General features: G+C 43.0%; 1 protein-coding gene and 1 long non-coding RNA gene across 5 annotated transcripts in view; both read right to left on the bottom strand.

Annotated features, from left to right (window-relative positions):
* The window catches only part of Ddr2 (discoidin domain receptor tyrosine kinase 2), a 144,529-nt gene that overhangs the window by 36,003 nt on the left and 80,984 nt on the right, over positions 1 to 27,542 (bottom strand). For all 4 annotated transcript variants that reach the window (XM_050158200.1, XM_050158199.1, XM_050158201.1 and 1 more), the window contains exon 3: positions 23,492 to 23,600. In XM_050158200.1, the coding sequence (XP_050014157.1) occupies positions 23,492 to 23,573 (82 nt within the window). In that variant the 5' untranslated portion in view covers positions 23,574 to 23,600. The remainder of the gene's footprint in view (positions 1 to 23,491; positions 23,601 to 27,542) is intronic.
* Positions 16,036 to 18,975, bottom strand: LOC126511191 (uncharacterized). The gene is made up of 2 exons (XR_007594616.1): positions 18,831 to 18,975; positions 16,036 to 16,159 (listed from the first exon to the last, which is right to left on the bottom strand). It is a non-coding gene; the product is annotated as an uncharacterized lncRNA (long non-coding RNA).

Raw genomic sequence — 27,542 nt, 5'->3', positions numbered from 1 at the left:
GCTGTACTCATCATGAGAATCTGTGCTCTGGGACGTGTGAGGTAAGCCAGACATTGGGAAAGAAGAGCCAACAAGGTGAGTCATGAAAATGTCATAAATAACTTCCCACCACGGGGAATGCTGGTCCTTGGGACAATAACCAAGACATTTTATGTTGCCACTGCCTCTACAACATGTCTCAGTAGGACTGTATTTCCTGGAAATCCTTTTTATGTCATATCCTAATTGACTCCATGCAGGAATTTTTCCCTATTGAACGGATAAAGAAAATGAAGTAACAGAGATCTGAAGTATGTCTGAGAGGCAGATGGGGGAACATTGAGAAAGACCACATAGGATTCTCGGCTGTGAGTCATCAGAGGACCGCTGAGTCCTTCCCAGAGGCTTACAGACAAAATCCTGGGGATTCAGCCAAGGGAAACCTTGAGTCACAATGTGCACACTGACAGCAAATAGAACAGGCTTCCCTATAAGTCTGACCATCGCTTACCTTACGGCAATCTATCTGTTCGTGTGTTGAGTTAACGAGTGTCCTTGTATCTAGATAGCTGCTCAGTAGTGGATAAGACATAGGAAAGGGTTTCTCTCATAGAGCTCCCTTCTGGTCCAGGGGACAAAGGGAAGATGAAAGAGTTCAGAAATCAAATGGATACAAGTTGCTTGCCTACTTGACAGTGGCTATTACCGTCTCTGACTCTGACGGAGCTATCAAAAATACTAAAATTTGGTGTTGGGATAAACCCAACAGAGATTCTTTTAAGAAATAACTTTCACGGCGGCCGGAACCGGACGCGCAAGGCAGCGGCGGCCAGAACCGGACGCGCACGGCGGGCGACTTAGCTGGCGCAGCGGCCGGGACCGGCGGGTACTGACACAGTGGCAGACAACGCAGGCAGGCGACAGGGACCAGTGCAACACCAAGAGCAGATCGCCCCAGGACAATTAAATCAAAGAGGTAGGCCTTTGGTTGGCGAGGTCCCTGGCAAACAGGGAACCTGGTTCTTTTCCTGAAGACCCGTCTGAGGGGTGAGAGGGATCTTGGCCCCTGGCAGGAGCCAGGAAACAGAACGAGGGAATTTTGCAAGAGGAGCTTCTGGCCAGCAGGGAAACCTGATCTGGTTTTAAAAGACCAATTAGAGATCGTCAATAGGAGGAGATGGGCAGGCGCCAAGGCAAAAATTCTCCCAATAAGCTGAAAAACAACATGAAAGCACCAGAACCCAATGATCTTACAACAGAAGGACTTGAACACCCTAACACAGAAGAAGTGGAAAAAATCGACTTTATGAAAGCAATAGAGTCCCTTAAACAATATGTAAAAAACACCTTTATAGAAATGGATGAGAAGTATAACAAAAAGTTTGAAGAATTGAGTAAATACGTACATGAGACCCTGGGAAACCAAGAAAAAATGAACAAACAGGTAATGGAAACAGTTCAAGAATTGAAAACTGAAATGGAAGCAAGGAAGAAAGCACAAACTGGGGACCAGCTGGATACGGAAAATCTAGGTCAACGAGCAGAGCCTACAGAAACAAGCATAATCAATAGAATACAAGAAATAGAAGAAAGAATCTCAGATTCTGAAGACACCATAGAGAAAATAAACGCACTGATCAAAGAAAACAGCAAAGCCAACAAATTCTCATCACAAAACATTCAGGAAATATGGGACACAATAAAAAGACCAAACCTGAGAATAATAGGAATAGAAGAAGGGGAAGAATTACAGCTAAAAGGCCCAGAAAATATATTTAACAAAATCATGGAAGAAAACTTTCCCAACATAAAGAAAGATATTCCTTTGAATATCCAAGAAGCATACAGAACACCAAACAGACTGGATCAAAGAAAAGCATCCCCTCGCCATATAATAATCAAAACACAAAATATACAGGTTAAAGAAAGAATATTAAGAGCTGCAAAGGAAAAAGGCCAAGTAACTTATAAAGGTAAACCGATCAGACTTACACCTGACTTCTCTATGGAAACCATGAAAGCCAGAAGGTCCTGGATAGAGGTTCTTCAAAAACTAAGAGACCATGGATGCAAACCCAAACTTCTATACCCAGCCAAGCTAGTATTCACTATCAATGGAGAAAACAAGACATTCCAGGATAAGAACAAATTTAAACAATACGTAGCCACAAATCCAGCGCTACAGAAAGTAATAGAAGGAAAATCGCAACCCAAGGAATCCAACATTGCCAACACTGACTACAATAACTCAGGAATCTAGCGAACCTTCACCAGTACAACTCAAAGAAGGGACACACACAAACTCTACTACCGAAAACAGTAAGAATAACCGGAGTAAACAACCACTGGTCACTAATATCACTTAATATTAATGGTCTCAATTCACCTATAAAAAGGCACAGGCTAAGGGATTGGATACGAAAACAGGATCCAACATTCTGCTGTTTGCAAGAAACACATCTCAACCACAAAGACAGGCATCTACTCAGAGTAAAAGGTTGGGAAAAGGTCTTTCAAGCAAATGGTCCTAACAAAAAAGCAGGTGTGGCCATACTAATTTCCAACAAAACTGACTTCAAACTAAAATCAATCAGAAGAGATCGAGATGGACACTTTATACTCATAACAGGAACAATTCATCAGGATGACATCTCAATCCTGAATATCTATGCCCCTAATATAAAAGCACCCACTTATGTAAAAGAAATATTTCTAAAACTCAAGGCAGACATAAAACCACACACACTAATAGTAGGAGACTTCAACACACCTCTCTCTCCAATGGACAGGTCAATCAGACAGAAACCTAATAGAGAATTAAGAGAATTATTGGAGGTAATGAAGCAAATGGACTTAACAGACATCTACAGAACACTCCACCCAAATAGGAAAGAATATACCTTCTTCTCTGCAGCTCATGGAACCTTCTCAAAAATTGACCATATACTCGGAAACAAAGGAAACCTCCACAGATACAAAAGAATATCAGTGTCCACCTGTGTCTTATCAGATCACCACGGATTAAAGTTAGATGGCAACAACTATGCTACCCCCAGAAAGCCGACAAACTCATGGAAACTGAACAGTCAACTACTGAACCACACCTGGGTCAAGGAAGAAATTAAGAAAGAAATTAAAGTCTTCCTTGAATTTAATGAAAATAAAGAGACAACATACTCAAACCTATGGGACACGATGAAAGCAGTGCTAAGAGGAAAGTTCATAGCACTAAGTGCCCACTTAAAGAAAACAGAGAAAGCATACATTGGGGACTTAATGGCACACCTGAAAGCTTTAGAAAAAAAAGAAGCAGAGGTGCCCAGAAGGAGTAGAAGACTGGAAATAATCAAACTGAGGGCAGAAATCAACAAAATAGAAACACAGAAAACAGTCCAAAGAATCAATGAAACAAAAAGTTGGTTCTTGGAGAAAATCAACAAGATCGACAAACCCCTATCCAAACTAACTAAACAACAGAGAGAGAACACGCAAATAAATAAAATCAGAAATGAAAGGGGGGACATAACCACAGACACAGAGGAAATCCAGAGAATCATTAGATCTTACTATAAAAGCCTGTATGCCACAAAACTGGAAAATGCAAAAGAAATGGACATTTTTTTAGATAAGTACCATATACCAAAGCTAAACCAAGACCAGGTGAATGATCTAAATAGACCTGTTAGTCGCGAAGAACTAGAAACTGTTATCAAAAATCTCCCTTCCAAAAAAAGCCCAGGACCAGATGGGTTCAACGCAGAATTCTACCAGAACTTCCAAGAAGAGCTAATACCTATACTCCTTAACGTATTTCACAATATAGAAACAGAAAAGTCATTGCCAAATTCCTTTTATGAAGCTACAGTTACCCTGATACCAAAACCACACAAAGACCCAACCAAGAAAGAGAATTACAGGCCTATCTCACTCATGAATATCGACGCAAAAATTCTCAATAAAATACTGGCAAACCGAATTCAAGAACACATCAGAAAAATTATCCATTATGATCAAGTAGGCTTCATCCCAGAGATGCAGGGCTGGTTCAACATACGCAAATCTATCAATGTAATCCACCATATAAATAGACTGAAAGAAAAAAACCATATGATCATTTCATTAGATGCGGAAAAAGCATTCGACAAAATTCAACACCCCTTTATGATAAAGGTCTTGGAGAGAATAGGGATACAAGGGTCATACCTAAATATAATAAAAGCTATCTACAGCAAACCGACAGCTAACATTAAATTAAATGGAGAAAAACTCAAAGCCATCCCACTAAAATCAGGAACAAGACAAGGATGTCCACTCTCTCCATACCTCTTCAATATAGTGCTTGAAGTTCTAGCAATAGCAATAAGACAACATAAGGGGATCAAGGGGATTCGTATTGGAAAGGAAGAAGTTAAGCTTTCGTTATTTGCAGATGACATGATAGTATACATAAGCGACCCCAAAAATTCTACCAAAGAACTCCTACAGCTGATAAACACCTTTAGTAGCGTGGCTGGATACAAGATCAACTCCAAAAAATCAGTTGCCTTCCTATACACTAAGGATAAGGAAACAGAGAGGGAAATCACAGAAGCATCACCTTTCACGATAGCCACAAAGAGCATAAAATATCTTGGGGTAACCCTGACCAAGGAAGTGAAAGATCTATTTGACAAGAACTTCAAGTCTTTGAAGAAAGAAATAGAGGAGGACACCAGAAAATGGAAGGACCTCCCTTGCTCTTGGATTGGGAGGATCAACATAGTAAAAATGGCAATTCTACCAAAAGCAATCTATAGATTCAATGCAATCCCCATCAAAATCCCATCAAAATTCTTCACAGATCTGGAGAAGACAATAATCAACTTTATATGGAAAAACAAAAAACCCAGGATAGCCAAAACAATCTTATACAATAAAGGAACGTCTGGAGGCATTACCATCCCTGACTTCAAACTCTATTACAGAGCTACAGTATTGAAAACAGCTTGGTATTGGCATAAAAACAGAGAAGTCGACCAATGGAATCGAATAGAAGACCCTGACTTTAACCCACAAACATATGAACACCTGATTTTCGATAAAGGAGCTAAAAGTATACAATGGAAAAAAGAGAGCATCTTCAACAAATTGTGCTGGCAAAACTGGATGTCAATCTGTAGAAGAATGAAAATAGACCCATATCTATCACCATGCACAAAACTCAAGTCCAAGTGGGTGAAAGACCTCAATATCAGTCCAAACACACTGAACCTGATTGAAGAGAAAGTGGGAAGTACTCTACAACACGTGGGCACAGGAGACCACTTCCTACGTATAACCCCAGCAGCACAGACAGTAAGGGCCTCATTGAATAAATGGGACCTCCTGAGACTGAGAAGCTTCTGTAAAGCAAAGGACACTGTTGCTAAGACAGAAAGGCAACCCACTGACTGGGAGAAGATCTTCACCAACCCCACAACTGACAAAGGTCTGATCTCCAAAATATATAAAGAACTCAAGAAACTAGACCGTAAAAGGCTAATCAACCCAATTATAAAATGGGGCACTGAGTTGAACAGAGATCTCTCAACAGAAGAAGTTCAAATGGCCAAAAGACACCTAAGGTCATGCTCAACTTCCTTAGCGATCAGGGAAATGCAAATCAAGACAACTTTAAGATACCATCTTACACCTGTCAGAATGGCGAAAATCAAAAACACCAATGATAGCCTTTGCTGGAGAGGTTGTGGAGAAAGGGGTACACTCATCCATTGCTGGTGGGAATGCAAACTTGTGCAACCACTCTGGAAAGCAGTGTGGAGGTTTCTCAGGAAATTTGGGATCAACCTACCCATGGACCCAGCAATACCACTCTTGGGAATATACCCAAGAGAGGCCTTATCACACAACAAAAGTATATGCTCTACTATGTTTATAGCAGCATTGTTTGTAATAGCCAGAACCTGGAAACAACCTAGATGCCCTTCAATTGAAGAATGGATGAAGAAAGTATGGAATATATACATATTAGAGTACTACTCAGCAGTAAAAAACAAGGACTTCTTGAAGTTTGCAGGCAAATGGATGGAAATAGAAAACACCATCCTGAGTGAGGTAAGCCAGACCCAAAAAGAGGAACATGGGATGTTCTCACTCATATTTGGTTTCTAGCCATAAATAAAGGACATTGAACCTATAATTCGGGTTCTTAGAGAAGCTAAATAAGAAGGAGAACCCAAAGAAAATCATATAGGCATCCTCCTGAATATTAAACTTCATCAGGCGATGAAAGGAGACAGAGACAGAGACCCACATTGGAGCACCGGACTGAAATCTCAAGGTCCAAATCAGGAGCAGAAGGAGAGAGAGCACAAGCAAGGAACTCAGGACCGCGAGGGGTGCACCCATACACTGAGACAATGGGGATGTTCTATCAGGAACTCACCAAGGCCAGCTGGCCTGGGTCTGAAAAAGCCTGGGTCAAAACTGGTCTCGCTGAACATAGCGGACAAGGAGGACTACTGAGACCTCAAGAACAATGGCAACGGGTTTTTGATTCTACTGGACCTATTGGTTTCGTGGGAGCCTAGGCAGTTTCGTGGATGCTCACCTTACTAGACCTGGATGGAGGTGGGTGGTCCTTGGACTTCCCACAGGGCAGAGAACCCTGATTGCTTTTTGGGCTGATGAGGGAGGGGGACTTGATTGGGGGAGGGGAAGGGAAAGGGGAGGCGGCAGTGGGGAAGAGACAGAAATCTTTAATAAATAAATAAATAAATAAATTTTTTTTAAAAAAAAGAAAGAACTTTCATCATGGATTTTTCTATGACCCTTACACCTCTGGGTCTCCTTGTTGAGATTTAGTGATCATGTTACGTTCCTTGCCCCTTTCAACACCTGCCAACGCACAGCATTGCTCAGGTGTTCAACAGACACTGGCACACAGGTAGGCATGAAAAGGTGGAGAGACAGGTAGATGGATGGAAGGACGAAGGCCCGGATGGAAAAATAGAGAGTGAACTGCACATTAGATCTTGGATCGCAGTGGAGGAGTAATTTCGGGCTCAGAACCTCCCAAGTGAGTCACCATCTGTGGAGTTCAACAAGTTTTTGTAACGCAGCAGCTTGCCCAGCAGCCTCTAGGCAGGCAGGGTCAAAGTTCATCAGAGGGGGTGAGCTACCGGTAGGAGAGGAAGAAAAGCCATAGTGTGAGTCTTAGTCAGTGCTACTGGATAATGAGTCACCAAGATCTACTAGGAAGATTTTCTGGAGTTTTTTTGAGGGTCCAGGGATTACAGACAGACCTGAGGGATGGCAGGAATCCTCTTCTGTGCTGAGATGTGAACCTTCAGATCAGTGCCAGAGCTTATATAAATTTATTTATTTAAATATATTTAAACTTTTATATTATATATGTAAAAGTTTAACTTAGAAATTAAGCACAGCAAGAGATAAATAGTAATTAATATTAAAATAGAACAATTATGATATTCCATGGTAAAATTATATGAATGAAGCTGTCTCACATCATTTTTAAAATATTAATTTTGATAACGCGTACATGTCTGTATGCACACACGTGTATGCAGGTACATGGACTCATATGCACTGAGGTCTGAAAGAGGTAGTTAATCCCTCTGAGCTACAGCTACAGACAGCTGTGGGATGCCCTGCTTGCTTTATGAGTTCTGGGATCTGAACAGAGATCTTCCTGAGGCACAGCAAGGTCTCTGAACCTCTGAGCCGTCTCTCCACGCTCTCTCCCACCTTCCCGAGCTGCACTCGCTACTCTCAAGATGAGGCAGTGCTTTATATAAGGAGATGGAGTGAGGGAAGCGACAGACAACAGATGCTGGGTGTGAAGGAGGGAGAGGAGTTAGGATTTCATCATGTGAGTCCCAATCACTACATTTAAAATTTGTGAATAAGTTCAGACTTTGTCCATCTCGCATTTTCAGACTATGATTGGCTACAGAAAACTGAGACCAAGGAAATCAAAACCACTAATAAGGAGGGGCTAAGGTTCAACCTCAGGCAATGAGAGTTAGGCTAGGGATCTAGAAATCGGGACCAAAGAACATAAGGTTGAAACAGGGAATTCAGAGACAAATGCTAGTAAAGTAGCAATGTAACATGCAAGCAGGATTTCTCCGTGACTCAGTGTTACCAGGGGCCCCACAGGAAGGGCAGAGGAAAAGGACAAGCTGATCTTGGATGGCCTTTCTCATCCCACTGGGTCTTTGGAACCAGAAGAAGTCTTGGCCGAGGAAACCCAACGTGGCACTTCTCCGCAGCCCCACTGTGGTTTTCCTATTGAACGTGCCTATTTTGAGTAACTGGTGGAAGGGATCCCAGCTACTAGGGAAGACCCAGACTGCAATACTGGCTCCAGCTCTCGACGTCAGACCCCTTCCTTACTCCCATGCCTCTCTCACCAGATCCCACTCCCTGTTCACTCCATATCTTGAGATGTAAAGAAACACGTAAGTAAAGAGGGCAGCCTGTCACCGGAAGCAAGAGTCGCTGCTGCAGCAAAGAGTTTGCTTGCTGAGTTGTCTTGGTGGTTTCCGGGTGCTTCTGCTACCCACCAATCTCCTGACAGAGACGCCGAGGGACTCTTCCAGTTTCCCTGAGTGGAAAACTACCAGCATCAGCTGCAGTAGGTCCCGCTGAGAACTCTGTCCATCTCAAGCTCCTGTAAGGATTGGCAGGCAAGCTAAGGAGAAGCAGCTGCCACCAGGCCCCAGCTTCCCAAGAATTACTTTTCAGACTCTCCTGCCAAGGCTGTGAGCCTGAAAGCATTGCTTGTTCCAAGATGTTTACCGCCCCATGGCCAGCTCCAGCCCATGGGCTCCCCATCAATGAGTATCCTATATGCAGCTTCCAGGAAAACAGCACACGAAAGGCTTGAACACAGAGGTATGACCCCTGGCTCTCTCCAAGCACACATCCTTGACAAAGAGAGATTATCAGGGTCGGAGGCGGGGCAAACCAGTCTGTGGTCTAAAGAAACATGAGTAACTGAAAAACTTTAGTCAGGAAGAAATCTTAACTTATTGAACCCTAGACCTCTATATTTGATATAAGAACTTGTGAGTCTTCAAATGGTGACCGGAGTTGCTCAGAGACTTGCAGACGACCAGAGCAATGGTAACGGAAACCCAGGGTTCTCAGCCGTGGTCCTCCTCAGACCTCCTCCATCTACTTTTTGCTGTTCTAAAAAGGACAAACCCAGTCAAAAAATGTCACCTGAACCCTGCTTCCCACAGACTTCACAAAGTTTATTCACACTGAGACCCTGCCAGGGTCCAGGCAATACCGTTATGGTTGCCTACTTCAGGTTGTGGGGCTGTTTTTTTTTTTTTTTTTTTTTTGGCACATGGGACTCTTTCATGAAGATCACTTTTTCCCAGTTGACACCCCCTTAAGAATATCCTTTTGCTCTGGGATATTCAAAATGGTTTCCAGAAACAAGTGTTAAAGACCTTGAGAAAGAAAATCTGAATATATGGGCTTCAGGGTTCGGAGGTACATTTTCCTCGGTATGTTAGGTATCAAGGCCAGGCCTTGCGTGCACGCAAGGGGAACACTCTCACACTGAGTGTGGCCTCAGCCACACTTTGTTTTATACCCTTTGCTGGTGGGAACTTTTTTCACTTTGGTTCTGCACTGCTTTGAACTCTGAGACTGAAACAGTCCAATGAGATGGCTCAGTGGGTAAAGGCTCTTGCTGTGCAAGCCTGGTTACCTGAGTTCAATTCCCAGAACCCACCTGAAAGTGAACAGAGACAGTGAGCTCCACAAAGTTCTCTGACCTCTGTGTGTGTGCCACGGCACATGCATCACACAAACACACAGTGAGGATGATGATGAGGAGGATAACGATGATGATGATAACAAAATAGTAATGTTGATAACATACATTTTAGGTGAAGCACAACCATTTAAGAGGAATCGTGGTGATAACAGAGGAAAGTTAACTTCCCATGCCTGTCCCCAGGTGGGCTAGGGTAGCTTGTGATAATCAATGTTTCCACCAAGAGTACCCGAAAAAGCTGGATAAACTTCATAAATGCTCTGCTCAAAATCGCCTGGTTGATGAGGCAGGGAGAGCAGTGTAACTAAGACCTTCGAAAAGGGAGCAATCTCAGAGAGGAGAAAGAATCCTCATAGTCATTTCAGCCTCCAGCAGACTGGGACAGTGACAAGACACTAATGCTCACCGTGGCATCTGCAGAGGGTTGCTATGAGGGGAAAAAAAAATCAGTGCTGATGAGAATCTGGCATGAACTGTGCACAGAGCTCTTCCAATCAGCTGCATGCCTGGTGCTGGGCCTATAGAGCAGGAACGTAAAAGCCAAAGAATTCAAGACTTGCAAGGGGAGAACTCACGGGGGTTCTGGAGACGCTCTCAAGGACCGAGAATTCAGCCTACCAACGATGTAGCCTGAAGATGTATTGTTCTGCCAGATACAGGCAGATCCAATTGCTTCACCAATGGCCAATCCAGACTTACGTTCACAGCCCCTTACAGAAGCCAAAGACCCGACAGCATGTTCTAAGAGCTAGTCAGGCCAGATTCAAGAAGGAGCAGGCCATGCCAGTTCTGCCTACTACACCACAGGGTTTCCAGTAGCTACTCAATAAATAAGGTGCAGAAATGTGCCCAAATATGTGGAAATCCTTTACTCTTGGTATGCCAAGGGAAGAATTTGAGTTCAATCTTTTGGGTACTATAACCTGTTCTTAAGATGTAAGGTCTAATGGGGGGTGTTCCTGTGTACAAGCAATACTAACTATAGAAAGGCTGCTCTCTCGGGATAGAAACTGGACATTTGTTCTGTTTAAACAAGACACACATCTGATCCAGGCATGGTGGTCCACACCTGTAATCCCAGCACAGGTTGGAAGTAAGGGAAGGAAGAGCCAGAGTTCAAGGCCAGTTTTAGCGACATTAAAAGTACAAACCCCACCCAGGCTATGTGATACCCTATATCAAAACAAAATCAAAAAAAATGAAATGAGGCGGGAGGGAGTAAAAGGGGGAGGGGGAGTGAAAGACAGACAGACAGACAGACAGGCTGATACCTGCAGTCTGAGCAGTTGGGAGGCTAAGCCTGGATACTTTTTTATTTGAAGCCAGCCTGGGTTACACAGCAAATTCCAAGATAGCCCTGGCTATATAGCTTGACCCTGTCTCAAAACAAACTAAACAAAACCCCAGAAAGACAAAGGAACAGTAGCTAAAGACAGAACATGCTACCATCATTAACTTAGTGGGCACCCACTCGGGTGGGTGGTGCTGGTCCATCTATCACTCTTGAGAAAGTTCCTAACAGGAGAATCTATTACCAATCTTAAATGTTGATCAAACATGCTAAAAGAGAACACATTAAAACCATGACCTTTCTAAACCACATCTGCCCCATCTCCACAGACAGAGCTTATGACACCCTGGGGATATGTTAGTGATGACACAGAAGGCAGACCTAGATGTCTTGTGTCGTTATATTGTGGTTGTGACACTTGAAAGGGGCAGTCTGAATTCATCCTTACAAATGCCCAGAGTAGGAGGTGTACACCCAATGCGACTACAGCCTCCCTTATTTATAACCCTCCAAATATTCTCCCTATAGACCATAGGAAGGAGAACACAGGCATTTAATAATAAGCACAGCTCTCTAGCTCCTGTAAGGGCAAGGTTGCTCTGCCTCTTCAAGTGGGAAGGGTATGTCCCCATTCAGACCTGAGAAAGACTGGGACTTAATACAGCTGGAGGGGGGGGGAGCTCAGTTCACCCTCCCTCTCTGATTTCCTCCCTCTCAGCATCCCACTGGTAAAGGAATCACATGCTCAAGGCCTCTACCTCGGCTTCCCCAACCTCTTTCCGAAATCAAGCTTCACATGACACAATTTACATTCTTTTCCTGCCGTGAAGCACAGAGAAGCCTCGAAGTCCCTTGTCTTTGGTTTCTACCCTCCCCGTCCTCATTACTCAAGTGTTGACTGATTGGCCTTCAGGAGCCAAGCATGGTGACAGGCACCCTTCATGGTCACGGGTGGGTGGGAGGTCATCACCACAGGAAAACAGATAAAGGCCAAAGCCAGGGACATCCTCCAATCAGAAGAAAAGGTTGCATGCCATTTAACAGTGTATCGCCACCCACATAGGCCCATAAAAACACACACAAACCTCAAATATTTAACGACTGTAACTTTTGTTTTACTTTAACTGCGTATGTGTCCAAGCCACCAAAAGCTCTGCGTGGCTTATTTTGATGCATCCATGCCCTTCAGAGACTTGCTAAAGGCAAAAGCTCATCCGCAATCTCCCTATGCTAGAGCAAACACACTGCATGTACTTTGTCCCTTTGGGGTCAGAATGACCACAGCCTAGGGGCGGACAGCAGCCTCATTCTCCACTAAGAACTCAAGTCTTTCTTGAAGACTACAGGAAAAGTATTGTTCATGAGTAACTCCTTTTCCTACCGTTATCTACAAGGTACTCACTTTATGTGTTTGGTGTTTGGACTTTTTTTTCAGTTCCCTACTCTTCCTAAAGACACAAATGGCAATTCAGTATTTGCAGATAACAACTTTCCAAAGCCCTTTACTTACTACATTCCTCACTTACTACGTCACTACGTCACGGGGGGAGGCAACCTTATGAAATGCAGACAGTAAAGTTACATCCTCCACCTTGTAACTGAGCAAAGCTGGTGCTGTTGGGGTTCTGTTTGCTCCCTAGAGATTCACCTAATGTGAAGGGAACTTGGTCCCCAGTGTGGAAATCTGGAAACTAATGGAATCTTTAAAAGGTGAGGATTTGGGGAAGTCTGAAGCCCCAACCCTGGGAAGGAAAGGTAATTCTCTAGGACTCCATTGTAGGTTGATATCAAAGCCCCAAACTGGCCCCATCCAGCTCTCTCCTTGCTCACACTTCTGCCATTGTCATCCACCAGGCCCTTGAACCTCCCAACCTGTGAATAAACAAACATGTTTTCTTCACAGCCTTGTTCTGTCCTGGTATTTCATTATACCAACAAATCACCAGCTGCGGCACAAAGATTTACTTTACTAGTGAAGGCCATAACACTGAACAAGGACAGAACCAGAAGCAGAATCTTGACCTTTGATCTCCACGGCCACCGTCTATTCACCCCTCGCCACCTTCCACTACAGATAACCAACGGTTGCCACACTGTTCAAAGCATAACCTCAAAGGTCAGGAAGACCTCCAAGTAGGAGAACAATCTGGAAAAAGGCTTGAGGGAGGTTCTTACTGATGTAAACTTTGCAATGTCCTGGTCTCAGAGACACTGAAATATAATAGCATAAGGAACCTGCCTCTTGGGGAGGGCGTACAGCAAGGACCTTAGTCCTAGGTGGTCATGAAATATTTGACATACACCAAAGACTTCAAAATTATGTGTCACTTGCTTATGTGACTTCGCATTGACGATCACTCCTATCTTCCCACTTTGCTTTCACGTGCGCCTTTTCTTGTATTCCAGTTCGTTGTCTTCCTCTTGTCACCTGGCCTGGTAGATTTCTTTAGCTTTAGCTCACTGACATACCTTAACATTCCAATCAACAATACACTGGAGGTTTTACTTACTTGGGCAAAATGTGATCATAATTATAAATATACAAATAAATTAGCTCGGCATTGTGGTATGTACGTATAATCCCAGTTGAGGCAGGCAGATCCCAAATTTAAAGCTAACCTGGGCTATGTAGTGAGCTTAGGGCCAGTCTGAGAAATTTAATAAGGCTCTTCATCAAAAAAAAATTAGCTCGAGTAAAAAAAGACTGAAGATTTAAGTCAGTCGTTGAACATTTGCTAGCTTGCACAAGGCTTTAAATTAAATCTCAAAGTCATGTACCCAAACACCCCACCACCACCACCACCATTGGATATCTTAATGATACCAGCTTCAAGGCTTTGGGGTTTTGTCAGCTCTTAGAAAAGGCCTTGCTAAGCAAGACTGTTGTAAAGTAGTACTGATACTTAACCCTAGACACTTCAATGCTAGGTCTCTATAGTAACCGGAAACACTGGCACCTTGTGTATTCCTACCAGGATCAAGGGTCCTCCTGTAGTCTCTTGGCCTCTCAGCACAGAAGCCCTAAGCACACCTGACAAAAGCTCAGAGGCCCAGGAGAGGAACTCTGTGTGGTATTCTGATTGTAATCACCTGATCATGACCCTAGCTCTGAGGCTTAGCCCATGTCTCCAAGGGCTCTGACTCAACCGACTGCAGGAAAAGAAGTTCTCTCCTCTCCTGCACTCCATCAGCTTTGTGCCTCTTGAAAGCTTGAGACCTGAGACACAGGAGTGCAAAGTAACAAAATACAGGCAGAACTTCAGAGTATAGATAAAAATCTGCCAGATGCTTTGGGTAGAAGGCTGTATTTTCACAGCAAATGTACTTGGAGCTCCTTCGTCCTAAGATGTAAGACCCAAGAATTGCAAAAGAGAAGCATATTCTATGTAATTTCAAATATAGAAGACAGTGTAAAATAATCAAATTATCAATGAAGTCTGTAATCGCCATAATATAAATGGCTAAAATTAAGGAAAATAAGGCCTGGTATCTCTTAAGCACATCTCATGTCTTATGTTATGCCAGGTCCCTTCTGTGCGTTATCCTGTTCTTCATAATAGTCCTTAGGTAATGACCAATGACAGGCAGGAAGACTGAGGATGTTCAAACAAAAGTTGGAAACCTGCCACGCTCACTCATACAGTTAAGTCATAGCCTATATCAGTGGTTCTCAACCTCCCTAATGCTGCAACCCCTTTACATGGTTCCTCATGTTGTAGTGACCCCCAATCATAAAATTAGTTTTGTTCTTACTTCATAACTGTAATTTTGCCTCTGTTATGGATTGTAATATAAATACCTAATATGCAGATGGGTCTTAGGCGACCCCTGTGAAAGGGTCATTCAACTCCCAAAGGGGGGTGCAAACCACAGGTTGAAGACTACTTGCCTAGATCCAAAGTGAGATGTGGCAATTCACTTCCCAACGTGTGTTTCCTTGTGTCATTTTGTCTCTGTGAACCTGTGTACCAGTGAATTTTAAAGGTCTACTTGGCATAATCTAGAATCACCTGGGAAGACAGTCTCATGGAGGACTTGCCTAAATCAGGTTAGCCTGTAGGCACGTCTGCAGGGGATTGTCTTATGTGTTAACTGGCCCAGCCCAATGTGGGTGGCACCATTCCCTAGGCTGTGGGTTCTGAACTGTGTACTAATGAGAGAAGCTAGCTGAGCAAAAGCAAGCATCAAGATGCATTTATTTTCTCTTGACTGTGGGTGTTATGGGATTATCTGCCTGAGCCCTTGCCTTCATTTTCCTTCACTGATGGACTATAACCTACAAATACAAACCAAACTTCCTCTCCTGTGTACCTTTCATTCAGGGCATTTCATCACAGTCACAGAAATGGCACAGCCTCAACTCTCAGTTTCCTCATTTTCAAAAGACTAGATGAAACCAATTTTTCTTGAGCTTCCCCAGAACTGGCCACAGAGTCCTTTAAACATCCAGTAACAGAGAACCTTTTTTTCTTTTTCTTTTTTTCAAAATGCACTTTTGCCTCCGCAATCAAGCCTGAGATTCAACTTCTCAGGCGCTAGTACCCATGCACTCACAGCTGGCTCCTCTGTGATATAGGCTCCTCTGCATTGATACTCTGTGGTCTCACTGTCTGCAGGAAGCAGTGGAGCTTGGAGGTCACACAAGGTCTATCATCTTGCCAGCACTATACGGAATTCCATCCAGGCTATGCTGCTTTGCCTATAACTTCAGTTATCAACTAATATTTGTGGTCCTTCATCCCTTCTCTGTAAAACTGGAGTAATGGCCAGGCAGTGGTAGTGCACGCCTTTAATCCCAGCACTCAGGAAGCAGAGACAGGTGGATCTCTGTGAGTTAGAGGCCAGCCTGGTCTACAAGAGCTACAAAGCTGCAGGGAAATGTTGAAATAGGAGCGACAGGGCTGCGTCCCCGGCACCCGGCCGCCCGCATGGCTAGCTTATACCCAGAAATAATTACACGGAAACTGTATTCTTTCAAACACTGCCTGGCCCGGATAGTTCCAGTTCCTTATGGCTAGCTCTTACATATTGTTCTAACCCATTTCTAATATTCTGTGTAGCCCACGAGCTGGCTTACCAGGGAGGATCTTAACCTGCGTCTGTCTGGAGCGGGAGAACCATGGCGACTCCTCACACAGCTTCTTTTTCCCAGCATTCTCCTCTGTCTACTCCGCCTACCTAATTTTCTATCCAATAAAATGGGCCAAGGCAGTTTCTTTATTAATAAGAAATCACTCCCACATCATTTCCCCTTTTTCTGTTTAAACAAAAAAGAAAGGCTTTAACTTTAACATAGTAAAATTACATATAACAAAACAGTTATCAAGTAAGAATTACAGTTACAATATTTATATCTATTTTATCTCTTATCATAACTAAGGAAAACTATAACTAACCATTCTTCAACTCCATCAAAGACTCCAGAAGGATATAATATTACCTATCAAACAAGAAATAAGAAAACTCTAGAAATGACAGAGACATCTCGCTGCCTGGACAGTCACCCAAAGTTCCTCTGTACCGTTGGGGCATCCATCTTCGGCCTACAGGCCCATAGTATCCAGCAGACATTCTCATCAAGCAAGAAATTCCAAAGACAGTTCAGTCACTTTTTGCTGTGTCCTGCAGAATGTCTCACAGACTCTTTCATGAAGCAGGAACCCCAAAAGGTCATCTCACCTTTAGGCAAGTTCAGCAGTCCTCTCTCTGCGGGTTCTCTGTGTCCAGTTTATGCAACAGTCCAGGCAAGAGCAGTTTCTTGCCCAAATGGCTATCAAACTCCATAAGGATTCTCTTCGATGCCCATCTTCCTCTTGAAATAGATTGGTGCTGCCAGGAGCAAATGTGTCTCATTGTCATGAAAAACCCTAAGTTATTAAAATATCTTAAATGCCATATTCTGCAGCCTTTGAAAGATATGAAGAATGCCTATCTAACTAAAATATCTCTCTATATATCTAGAAAATCTAACTAACATGACTACAAGCTTAAGTATTAGCGATGATTATCCATTAACAACCTATATTTCCTAATTATACATTACATTTTTAAATGAACTACACAATCACAATACCTTAATCAAGATCAAAAATACATATACATATAACAAAATTGACCATAAAATCCATACCAATGCAAATTATTCATATCTATATCATATCCCCCTTTAAATGTAAAAGAACATTTATAAACAATATTTGGGAACATGGGCGTAGTTTTTTCTCTACAAACTGCTTCCTGCTGAATAGGGGCGTCGTTAATTAGGTTGTTCATGATATAACCTGTATGCTAGTTTCATCTCAGTTGGCAATTGAGCGAAGCAATTTTTTGAGGGTATTCACAGCAACCTTTCAGGAGGGCGTGGTCTATCATACCAAATCGGAATAGATGCAATCCACAGGGTCTCATCCTCTGCAAAAACAAAAGAAGACCCTCTCCAAAGCATCATATCCTTAGACCCAAATTCTGAAATCATAATACCCTTATATCCATTTTGGTTTAGATTGGCAGCCCATGTAATGAAATGTCTCTCTGTACTTAGCTCCTTCACAGTCAAAAATTTTAAAGAAAACACAATGTACATAATCCAGACTCTCTGTGAATTTTCCATTTTTACGTGGCTTATATTTCTTTATTTCTTTTAATCTATAACTCTCTGTACTTCTGTACTCTGTCTCTTTAAAGACTTTACCCTTTTTCTTTTTAAGACATTAACTTTATTCTTTATATTCTTTTTCTTCTCTTTCCCAAGCCTACGTACATTTATCCAACAGTGTCTGAATCTGTTTTATTGTGAATCTGTAATTTCTTTACTATACAGGAGCATTTCTTAAAATGTTAAGCATTTCTTAAAAACTTAAGTTGCACCATTTACAGGTAATACGGTACTGCCTGTGTCCTGCCCAGTCTAAACCTTAACTGCACGGTTTTAAGGTAATTACGGTAGTTCCTGCTGAGATCAGCACAGTTCAGCATGGAGCAGCTGCTCCTGCCTCAGAGTCATTTGGTGCCCCTGAACCATTCACAGTTTCAGGCACACAGCAAGTCCACATTGGAGCCGCACTCAGCAGTTTAACTCTGAGACTGAGTGTGCAGCACAGAAACTCTTTTCATCCAAGTTACAGCCAAATCTGACATGCAGAGCACTGCGCAGTCTGAAAATGCGTCTCTGTACAGCGGCAGGAATCCGCCATGCTCTTCCGCCTGCCTAAGCCTGATTCTGCCGTCTGCCCAGGTGCAGGCGGGAAGCGCTGAGCCATCGGCACAGTCTCAGAGCACTCTCCTCCGATCCCAAGCGGGAACACAAACATCCAGTCCCATAAAAGCCTTGAAATGCTTTAAAGCCAGAGTTCACGCTGGCAGCATAGCTCCAGGAAGCAGCGCTTTAAAATGACGCGGCTTTTTTTTTTTTGCTGTTGCTGAATCAGGAATCTCTCTACAGAACGCCACCAACAAAACAGCAAAAATCTGTGTTAAACTCTCTCTCCCTTATTTTTAAGCCTTCTCAGGTTTTTAAGTGGATTTAGCCATCACGTCTGGGCGCCATCTGTTGAAATAGGAGCGGCGGCAGGGCTGCGTCCCCGGCACCCGGCCGCCCGCATGGCTAGCTTATGCCCAGAAATAATTACACGGAAACTGTATTCTTTCAAACACTGCCTGGCCCGGATAGTTCCAGTTCCTTATGGCTAGCTCTTACATATTGTTCTAACCCATTTCTAATATTCTGTGTAGCCCACGAGCTGGCTTACCAGAGAGGATCTTAACCTGTGTCTGTCTGGAGCGGGAGAACCATGGCGACTCTCACACAGCTTCTTTTTCCCAGCATTCTCCTCTGTCTACTCCGCCTACCTAATTTTCTATCCAATAAAATGGGCCAAGGCAGTTTCTTTATTAATAAGAAATCACTCCCACATCAGTTTCTTTATTAATAAGAAATCACTCCCACATCAGGGAAACCCTGTCTCGGGAAAAACAAACAAACAAATAAAACCTGGAGTAGTGATACTGCATCCTCATTATATACTATGAAGACTGCATTGTTAACACCACTTCAAATGGTACTAGGAGTACACACCATGGGCTTTGAATATCAGTTGGTGCTTTTGCTGAGCTCTGCAGTTTACAGTCTCTTTTCCCCTTCTTGGTATACTCAAGAGAGCGCTAGGGGCCGTTGAGTTTCTGCTATCCCCACAGGAAGATTCTTATATTGGAAGGAAGGGTATAAGAGGCCACCCAGGACTAGACTTGACAAACAAGATTGCAAGGGGGAAAAAAAAGCCCCTCTAGCATTGTTCACTTGAGAGAAATTCATCCTGGGCATCTCCTTGCTTTGTATATCCCTTCCTCCAAGGACTCTATTCCAATCATCAGGGAGAGAGGATGAGAGAGAGAGAAAGAGAGGGAGAGAGAGACCATTAGTTGAATTCTCAGCGTTTCTCTCAAGACATGTTAGTGGGGGCATAGGGAATGGAAAATGATTTTTCATTTTGGAAACATATAGAAGAAACAACATGCATCGGCCTTGGTGAAAGTGAAGGAATTTGGAATCAGGTAACAACTTGGTACCGAAGGGACCCCAAACATTCCCAATGCCTCAGTTTCTTTGCCAAGGTAAAATGGCCCTGAAGAACTTCTACCTCAGAACTTTTTTATTTAGCACAATGAAGAGACCAGAGTCCCAGGTCTGAGCTCTGTGTCTTCCTTTTAGTCTTATGCTAGTTTTTGCCTTCAAGTTGAGCCTCAAATTTAACTAACTTACAGCTATAAGCAAATAAATTAGTAAATAATGAATGACTGAATGATAAAGCTAAGTATTTTTCTAAATGACCTTTAAATCATTCACCAGAATTTTCCAATCCCACTCAAATTGCTGACTTGTAAAACTGAGTTTTGCGAATTTGTTAGTATAGTTGTTTACTAGGTGTGGATTGCCATGAGCCAGCTTCCGAATTATGATTCTGCTGTAAGATGCTGCCCTCGCTCCTTCCAGTACTTCCTCCCTCAGACTGGCAATTGTTACAGTTGGGATCCTTGTGCACAGCCGGAACTGAACGGTTGCTAGCACACCCTGCCCATCCTGCAGGGCAGGAACATACTACATCTCAGTATTTCTCACGGAGACTTCCACAGCCCCACCCTGCAGCCCCTCTGGCCGCTTTGAACACTGCCATCTCTGGAAACGTCAGTGGCATCGCTCAGCTTGCCAAGTCCTTTGCCAAAGCTCGACTGCTTTAGAGCCCAGTGCCTTAGATAGTGGGTCACAATCTCAGATTGGAGGAGGAGGTGTAACTGAACATGGGAATTGTCAAAGTATTGGCAGCAATAAAGGAGTTTTGAAAGTGCAGTGACAAAGATCAATTATTGCAAAATCAAATGCATAGCACCTGTGTGTTTCTGGCAGGGCTCACACATGCTACTCCATGCATCATCTCTGGAACCTTGCTCCTTAGCCCACAACACATGCACTTAGCACTAAGCACAATGTCAGGACCCCAGTGCCCACAAACTCTGCCTAAATCACAGAGCTCAGATTCCAGACTATCGTATATTATGGGCTTCAGTGTCTTTACCGCACTGCAAACATTTCTGCCCTTATAGAAACATAATGATTTAATTATGGAGGGAGCCTTACCGTTTTCCCATCAGTCCTCTGTGTATACTTATCAAATTAGTGTATCTTTGGCTAGTATTATGTTAGAATGTTTAACTTTTTAAATTGTTATTTGAGTTGCTGAGTTCAGGTTCATTTTTTTAGCAATCATTAAATGAATTTTTGGCTTGTGACTGACCGGATAGGATTTCAGACACCTTCTAACATGGCCTTAAACCTAGTTCTGTTAATAGTTGGCCATATAGCATTTACCACTGAGGAGAAATGGAAATTTCTTGTCCGCTTTCACATCTCTGCTTCCAGTTTAACTTGGTGAAATAGAAGTGGAGGCAGAGAGAAGGGCTGTTCCTTTGGTACGTACCACGCTCCTAGGAAAACCTTTTGAAATTGAGATACCTGTTTTTTGTGCTGGTGGAAAGGGCCAACAGAAATATCTAACAAGAGAGCAGGGAGTTAGATTGCCTCCGCGCAGCCTGCCTCCTGTTCAAGGACTACAGCTCGTGTTCTAACACTGGAAGCCGGTTTTCCTGGTTCGATTGCTTAAGTGCCCCTCCAGGATACCAGCCTCCACGATGACACCCAGCACCTCAGCCTCGTGTGCACTCTTCGTCCTCTCCCTTGGAGCTCAGAGCAGAAAAACCACTGTGGGAGACGACCTAACTTTACAGGGTAGGAGGGATACAAGGCATAAAAATTAAAAAGGTGTCCACGTTGAGATCTGAGGGGTCCCCACAATAATGGGGGAAAAAAAACATTGAATTCTCTCAACCAACAATTCTTAGATTTTTTTAAAGGAGTTTTGACCATGTTTCCTATTAAGGGAATAAAGAATAGTCTGTTAACAGGGCATTGGTGGGGGAGGTACTCTCTCAAGTGTGCCATTATACTGGTAAAAAGACAAAATGAATGCACCCTTGAGAGTGTAATTATAGCTAGCTGAAAAATGGAGCTCTGCATACTATTGTGGGAGGCTAAGTGGGTAAAAATCCCTTTGGAAGACTCTATGGCATTATGAAGAACATTAAATAACATGTTACAAGTGGCCCAGGAATTCCACTTCTGAACATAAACTCAAGAAAATTGAGTATATATCCTTACCACAAACTCTATGCAAGAATATGCAAGATTTTTTTCACAACAAGCTCACACTTTAAACTATCCAAGTCCCCATCGATAGTAGGCCGTGTAAATGAAGAGCACAAATGAAGTCACAATATACAACAGCAAGGACGGGTCATCAACCACTGCATATGGCCATGGAACAAACGCAATAAAGAAAGTGTCCGTTTAAAGAAGCTGGGTGTAGTATCCATGTATCGTATGTCTCCGATTACACAAAGTACAAACAGGCAACGAGTCTTTCTTGCTAGAAAGCAACATAATGGATGTCACCGGGGTGGGGTAGAAGAAAGAACTCCATGATGCCTCTCTTTCTTATATATTAAAGTGTAGCTCACTGCCAACCTCTTGATATTGCCATACAATGTCATCATCTACAAAGTTCACATTCCAGAGTGGCACAATCAAAAAGATCACATAAAAAAATCTCATGTTTTATGTGTGTACACTTTTGTGTTAGTCCACATTCAAATTACCCTCTGCTTCAGGTTAGACGTGTCTGAATGAATATGTTGGATTTGTAAAAAAAAAAAAAAAAAAAAAAAAAAAAAAAAAAAAAAAACTATCAAATTGAACACAGAAGGTATATGTACTTTTATTTGTTTATATTTGCCAAAGAATGAAAATATGGGCTTAAAATCTTTACCTTTCTCTTTACCGTGTACATTTTTTGTTCTTACAGACTCTGGGCATAGCTATGTGGCTTGTTTTGACCAATGAGGTTCACCCCCAAAGTACTGAGAGTTGAAACAGGGGCTTAGCGGACAAGCGCCACCAAGCTACAGCCCTCATCCCGCCAATATGTTCTTAACAAACAACCTGAACAGAGGGCTGAAAGATTATTTGCACATGCCTTCTTCCACTCATGTTCGTGTGCAACTTCCATGAAAACATAACCAGGCTAGAGGAATCTACAGAGCCACAGCCAAACTGCTCTTCCTCAGGGCCAAGGCATTCCTAGATGAGTCAATAGCCAACTGCCTCCCAGATAGGTAAACGCACTAAGACAGCTCAAAGTACAGTCTGACCAAGCACAGCAGAAACCATCCAGCTATAAGCTTGTGAGCAAAATAAACACTCATTTTAAGTCACTGAGCTATTGAAGATTGTTCAACAATATTATTGTGCAACAGACAAATGATACAATTATATGCTTTAGGTTAAAGCTAAAAGATAAATCAACTAGAACACCACACACACACACACACACACACACACACACACACACACACACAAACTGACTTAAAAGATTCATCCTGTGAGAAAGAGAGAAAACCTGGGATCCTGGGAACCTGGTATCCCACAGACTTAGTGTTCCAAAAGTATAGCAGGATGGTCAAGTAAACCCCATGCCTTGTGTCTGATGGATAAGCCCACCCAAAGAAGCTCCCTGCGCATCTAAAAGTTCTCTCCCATTTCTCCCAAAAGGCACAGCAGAAAATAGCCATTTCTTCTCCCATTTAAACAAAAAGGCATTAAAAACTTCTCTGATCTACATAACACCTCTTGTAGAATACCCAGCATGTTCTATATGGAGAGGGAACAGATACGACTTTCTGTTTCCGACTTGGCCGCGTTTCACCACGCAGGTGAAAATTGACACTGTGGGTTCCCTAGGCAGATCTCTTTCTGAGATGACCACAGGCATGGGCAGGTGCCTGGTATTCAGCTTCCAACTGAGTAGTGGCTGTGTTACCTGGATTAACCTGAGCTTTTGCAGAACCCAGGATGGGCAAGAGCAGGAGCAGCACCAGGGGCATTCTGGGAATCGGGATCATTTCGGAAGATGGAGTTGGATCTGGAGTCTGCAGCCCACCAATAATGCAAGGAAACAGAAAGAGAAGGAAAAGAAATGAGTAATGCAGATTTCACCAACACACATGAACACAATCTTCCTAGATAATTCGGAATTCTTGCAATGTTTATTTCTATATTTAATACTTCAATAGACCCAGGGATTAGCTAATGCAAGAATTTTCCAATTCTATTAGACTATGCACTCACTCCTGGAATTAAAATCAATAAAACTATACACAGGTAGCAATATATTACTGAGGCTAATACCAAAAAGTAACAACAAAATAAAATTTATATTTATGATGTCATCTAATATTTTCATATTATCAACATTAGTTCCAACATTAAAACAAAAAGGTCAATAACTTTAACCTGTTTTTAAAGCTGTATAAGTTCAACATTTATCTTGTTCCACTAGATTTGAAGTGATCTGCAGAACTTTGTAATTTACTTTTTTTTTAAGTTCCCTCGAAGAGATCTATGTGACAATGCTTGAGACATGAACATATCAGTACATACCCAGATTTAATTCATTAGAGGCATACATGTGGGAACTTTTATATGTATGTATACAAGTGAACATAATACACATCCATTGACCCCCTCACTCTGACAGCTAAGAGGGCCCAAGGGCAGAGCATCCTGGCAGTGACCATCCATTGGCAATGCAAACCAAGTGTTCAGATCTTGGTTTCTAATCCCACCTCCAATACAAGGAATCAGAGTTCCTTAGAGAAAATGGTTGATTCTGACACCGGATCAGAAAATCCGTAAGATAAGCCTGGGATTTATGTTGTACACACACACACACACACACACACACACACACACACACACACACAATGAAGTATTTCAAAAGTATATAGGCATCAGTAACCAACGCTGGAACAATTTGAACAATAAAATAAATAAAGAAGTATTAGATTATAACTCAGTGTATAAAGTAAATATCCACAAGTCCATGCTGATGTAAACAGAGGACTGAATAAACAAGCAGGGGAGAGCAGCCCATTTTCCATGAAAAAGAATTCCAAATAATTATGTAGCTAATCTGGTCCTTACACATAAGTCGCACATAGCAACTTGCTTCCAAAGGATGCAGCAGGAGCCGGGAGAGGGGCCGGAGAGCATCTTTTTGTGTGTGTGGGGGGGTGATTTGCCAAACTACCTAGTGTCAGGTAACTATGGTTACATAACATCAGCACTGAAGAGTCATTGAGATGATGTGTGTCCTTGGTGGGATGTCAAGGCAAGGCACTCGAGGTCAGTGGTCCCGACCCACAAACCATGGCCTTTGTCTGTTCCAAAGGGGAAAAAAGGCAAATACTAAGAGGAGGACTTTATCCAAGATTCCCAACTTATCCTCTGTGCTGTCAGTCATTCCAAACAAGAACGCCCGAGAAGCAGGCGCAGCTAAAGGGAGGGAAGGCGGTATGGATATTAATGACAATGTAGGGAGTGGCACCCTGTACACATCCTGGATTTGAAAAAGGACACTGGGGGGGGGGAACATAGGAAGTCAGAGGAAGCTGTGGACTTTAGCAATGCATCAACGTTGTTTCGCTCATTTGACAAACAGACAGTACTAACGTAAAATACTAATTCATGTCAGGCACACAGAGATCTTATGTAAAGTCTTCACAATGATCCCATAAATACACAGCTGCTCTATCACCTAGATAACACTGATAAATGACAAGCAGAAGAATCCCTGTAAGTTGGACTGAGGGGGGAAGAATTCCAGAAGACATCAGTAGGTTCCTGAAAGACAGGCAAGGTTTGAATGAGCAGTCAGGGAGGGGCTGACACAGCTGAGCAGGTGGCGCTTTCTAAGTATAAGAAACTCCCCGTGATGATTTCTACACAGTAATATGTTGAGCCACTTGAAAAACTTTTTATTTACTTTTTTGCTGTGTGTGTGCGTGTGTGCTTGTGTGTGTACATGGACACGTGCATGCACCATGAGAGGAGAGCCTGTAGGAGTCAGTTCCCGTCTTCTATCCCACGTGTTCTGGGATTCGAACTCATGTCATCAGGCTTGGCAGCAAGTGCTTCTACTCCCTGAGCCATCACATCAGCCCCTTAAAACATCTTTTTAAAATGCCTACATTTACCTACTAATTATTAGTTAAATATATGTGTGTAGGGATAAGCCCTCCCCTTGGGGGCGGGCTGCCCTCAGGCGTTTGTTTACGGATATATTGGGCGGGCAAAAGCGCGCGCCCCCTTCTCCCCCTTGCTCTCCTGTTTCCGCTGGCTACTCCGCTGGAACCTTGGTTTCGTGAGTCTGGTTTTGTTATTAAACTTGTTTAAATATCAATTACTGGTGATTTATTAATCCGACCGCTGCAGTTGGCCGCCCGTCGTGGGGCACAGCACCCGCTCCTTAGATCCGCTGTGTCCGCAGCAGGTCAGGCACACAGGCTGCCGACTTCCCAGCCCGCAGCTGCGCGGCTCGGGACACGAACGCGGCCCCGAACGCGATCCGCGATCGCCTTAGCCACTCCGCCCCCTCCGCCTCGGGTGACGCCGCCCGCCGGGCTCCCGCCGCAACCCCGCAGTCCTCGGCACTCCAGCGCCCGCCCGCCCGCTTTAGGTTAGCAGGCACGGCTTTGTTCCGCGCACCTCCCCCACACCGGTTCTAGGCTGCTGCGGCTCGCAGGCAGCTCTTTGTGTTCCTCTCGCAGAGCAGAGGACTTAACCCCTCCCTCTCTGCCTTGACGTTTGGAACTGAACAGGGAAGCTTAAATATTTGCGGTTTTACAACACAAACCGCCACATTGGGCCCCAAGGGGTCATTTGTATAAATTTCAGTCTTGAGGTTCATTTCAGATCAATTCTCCACGTGGATTCAAGTGGACTCTTTCGCCACCTCTGGCAGGAACCAGTCATTACAGGTAAAAAATTTTTTTTTCCTTTTATAAATAAAATGTCTGATAATATCACCTCTTCCAACTTCCATAACCTTTTTGAGTGTGCCATGTGGGAGATCCTACAAGAGGTGTCTAGCACCCCACATCTATGGATCCTTCTGGGATTAGTAGTTTTCCTTGGTCTTAAGTGGTTTGACAACAAAAGTCTGATAGAGTCTTTAAGAGACGAATCCAGGATTCTTAAGGCAGAGGTTGAACATCTAAAAACTATTGGAGATGAATCCAGGATTCTTAAGGCAGAGGTTGAACATCTACAAACGATTAAGCATGACAATGATCTTCTCATGAATCAGTTTAAAGTTCTACAGGAAGAGAACAGAACTTTGTTTAACAAGACAATGGTGACTGAAAAAAACTTAGAAAAGGTTCAGGCTGATATTAAGGAGAAATTTATTATTATGGAAGAAGGAACAGCTGATTTAAATCGTAAATTTCATCAGTCACTTTCTGAAGGGACTGAAACATTATCTCAGAGAATTAAATCGGTTGAATGGGAAAATCAACTTTTGTCTAAAGCTTATGACAGAGTGGTGGAAAGATTGTCAATACAAGAAGGCACGGTTTATGCCATAAAAATCATGTCCAAAGATGAGAACTTATCTCTAACGGACAAACTTCATACTTTAGAATCCTCAATGAGGGCTTTGGAACATAATTCTGGACAGGAGATACAGACATTGCAGAAGGCAATGGTGAATAGAATTGAAAAGATTGAGGAATTTCTAAATTCTGATTCTGATGAGGAAGAACAAACGGTAGAAAGGAAAGTTTTAACTACATCTGTGGGTAAATCCCTCCGGGACAATTTCCACAAATCTCTATCTACACCTCTACCTGCCTTTCCAGTAATAACGACAGAGAAGGTGATTGGTTCCAAAAACCCTAGGATCCTTAAGGAAGATACATGGGAGCCTGTCCGTATAAATGATCTCAAAGAAATTAAACAGGCTGTCACGGCTTTCGGGATGCACTCCTCTTTTGTTAAAGAGATGCTAAAATCTTGGGCCATAATGAGCA

The sequence above is a fragment of the Alexandromys fortis genome, unplaced genomic scaffold, assembly GCF_014885135.2.
Source record: "Alexandromys fortis isolate MF-2015 unplaced genomic scaffold, M_Fortis_MF-2015_v1.1 scaffold_106, whole genome shotgun sequence".
Taxonomy (NCBI): domain Eukaryota; kingdom Metazoa; phylum Chordata; class Mammalia; order Rodentia; family Cricetidae; genus Alexandromys; species Alexandromys fortis.
Note: the sequence above shows the minus strand (reverse complement) of the source record. Positions and strands in the feature narration are given on the sequence as shown.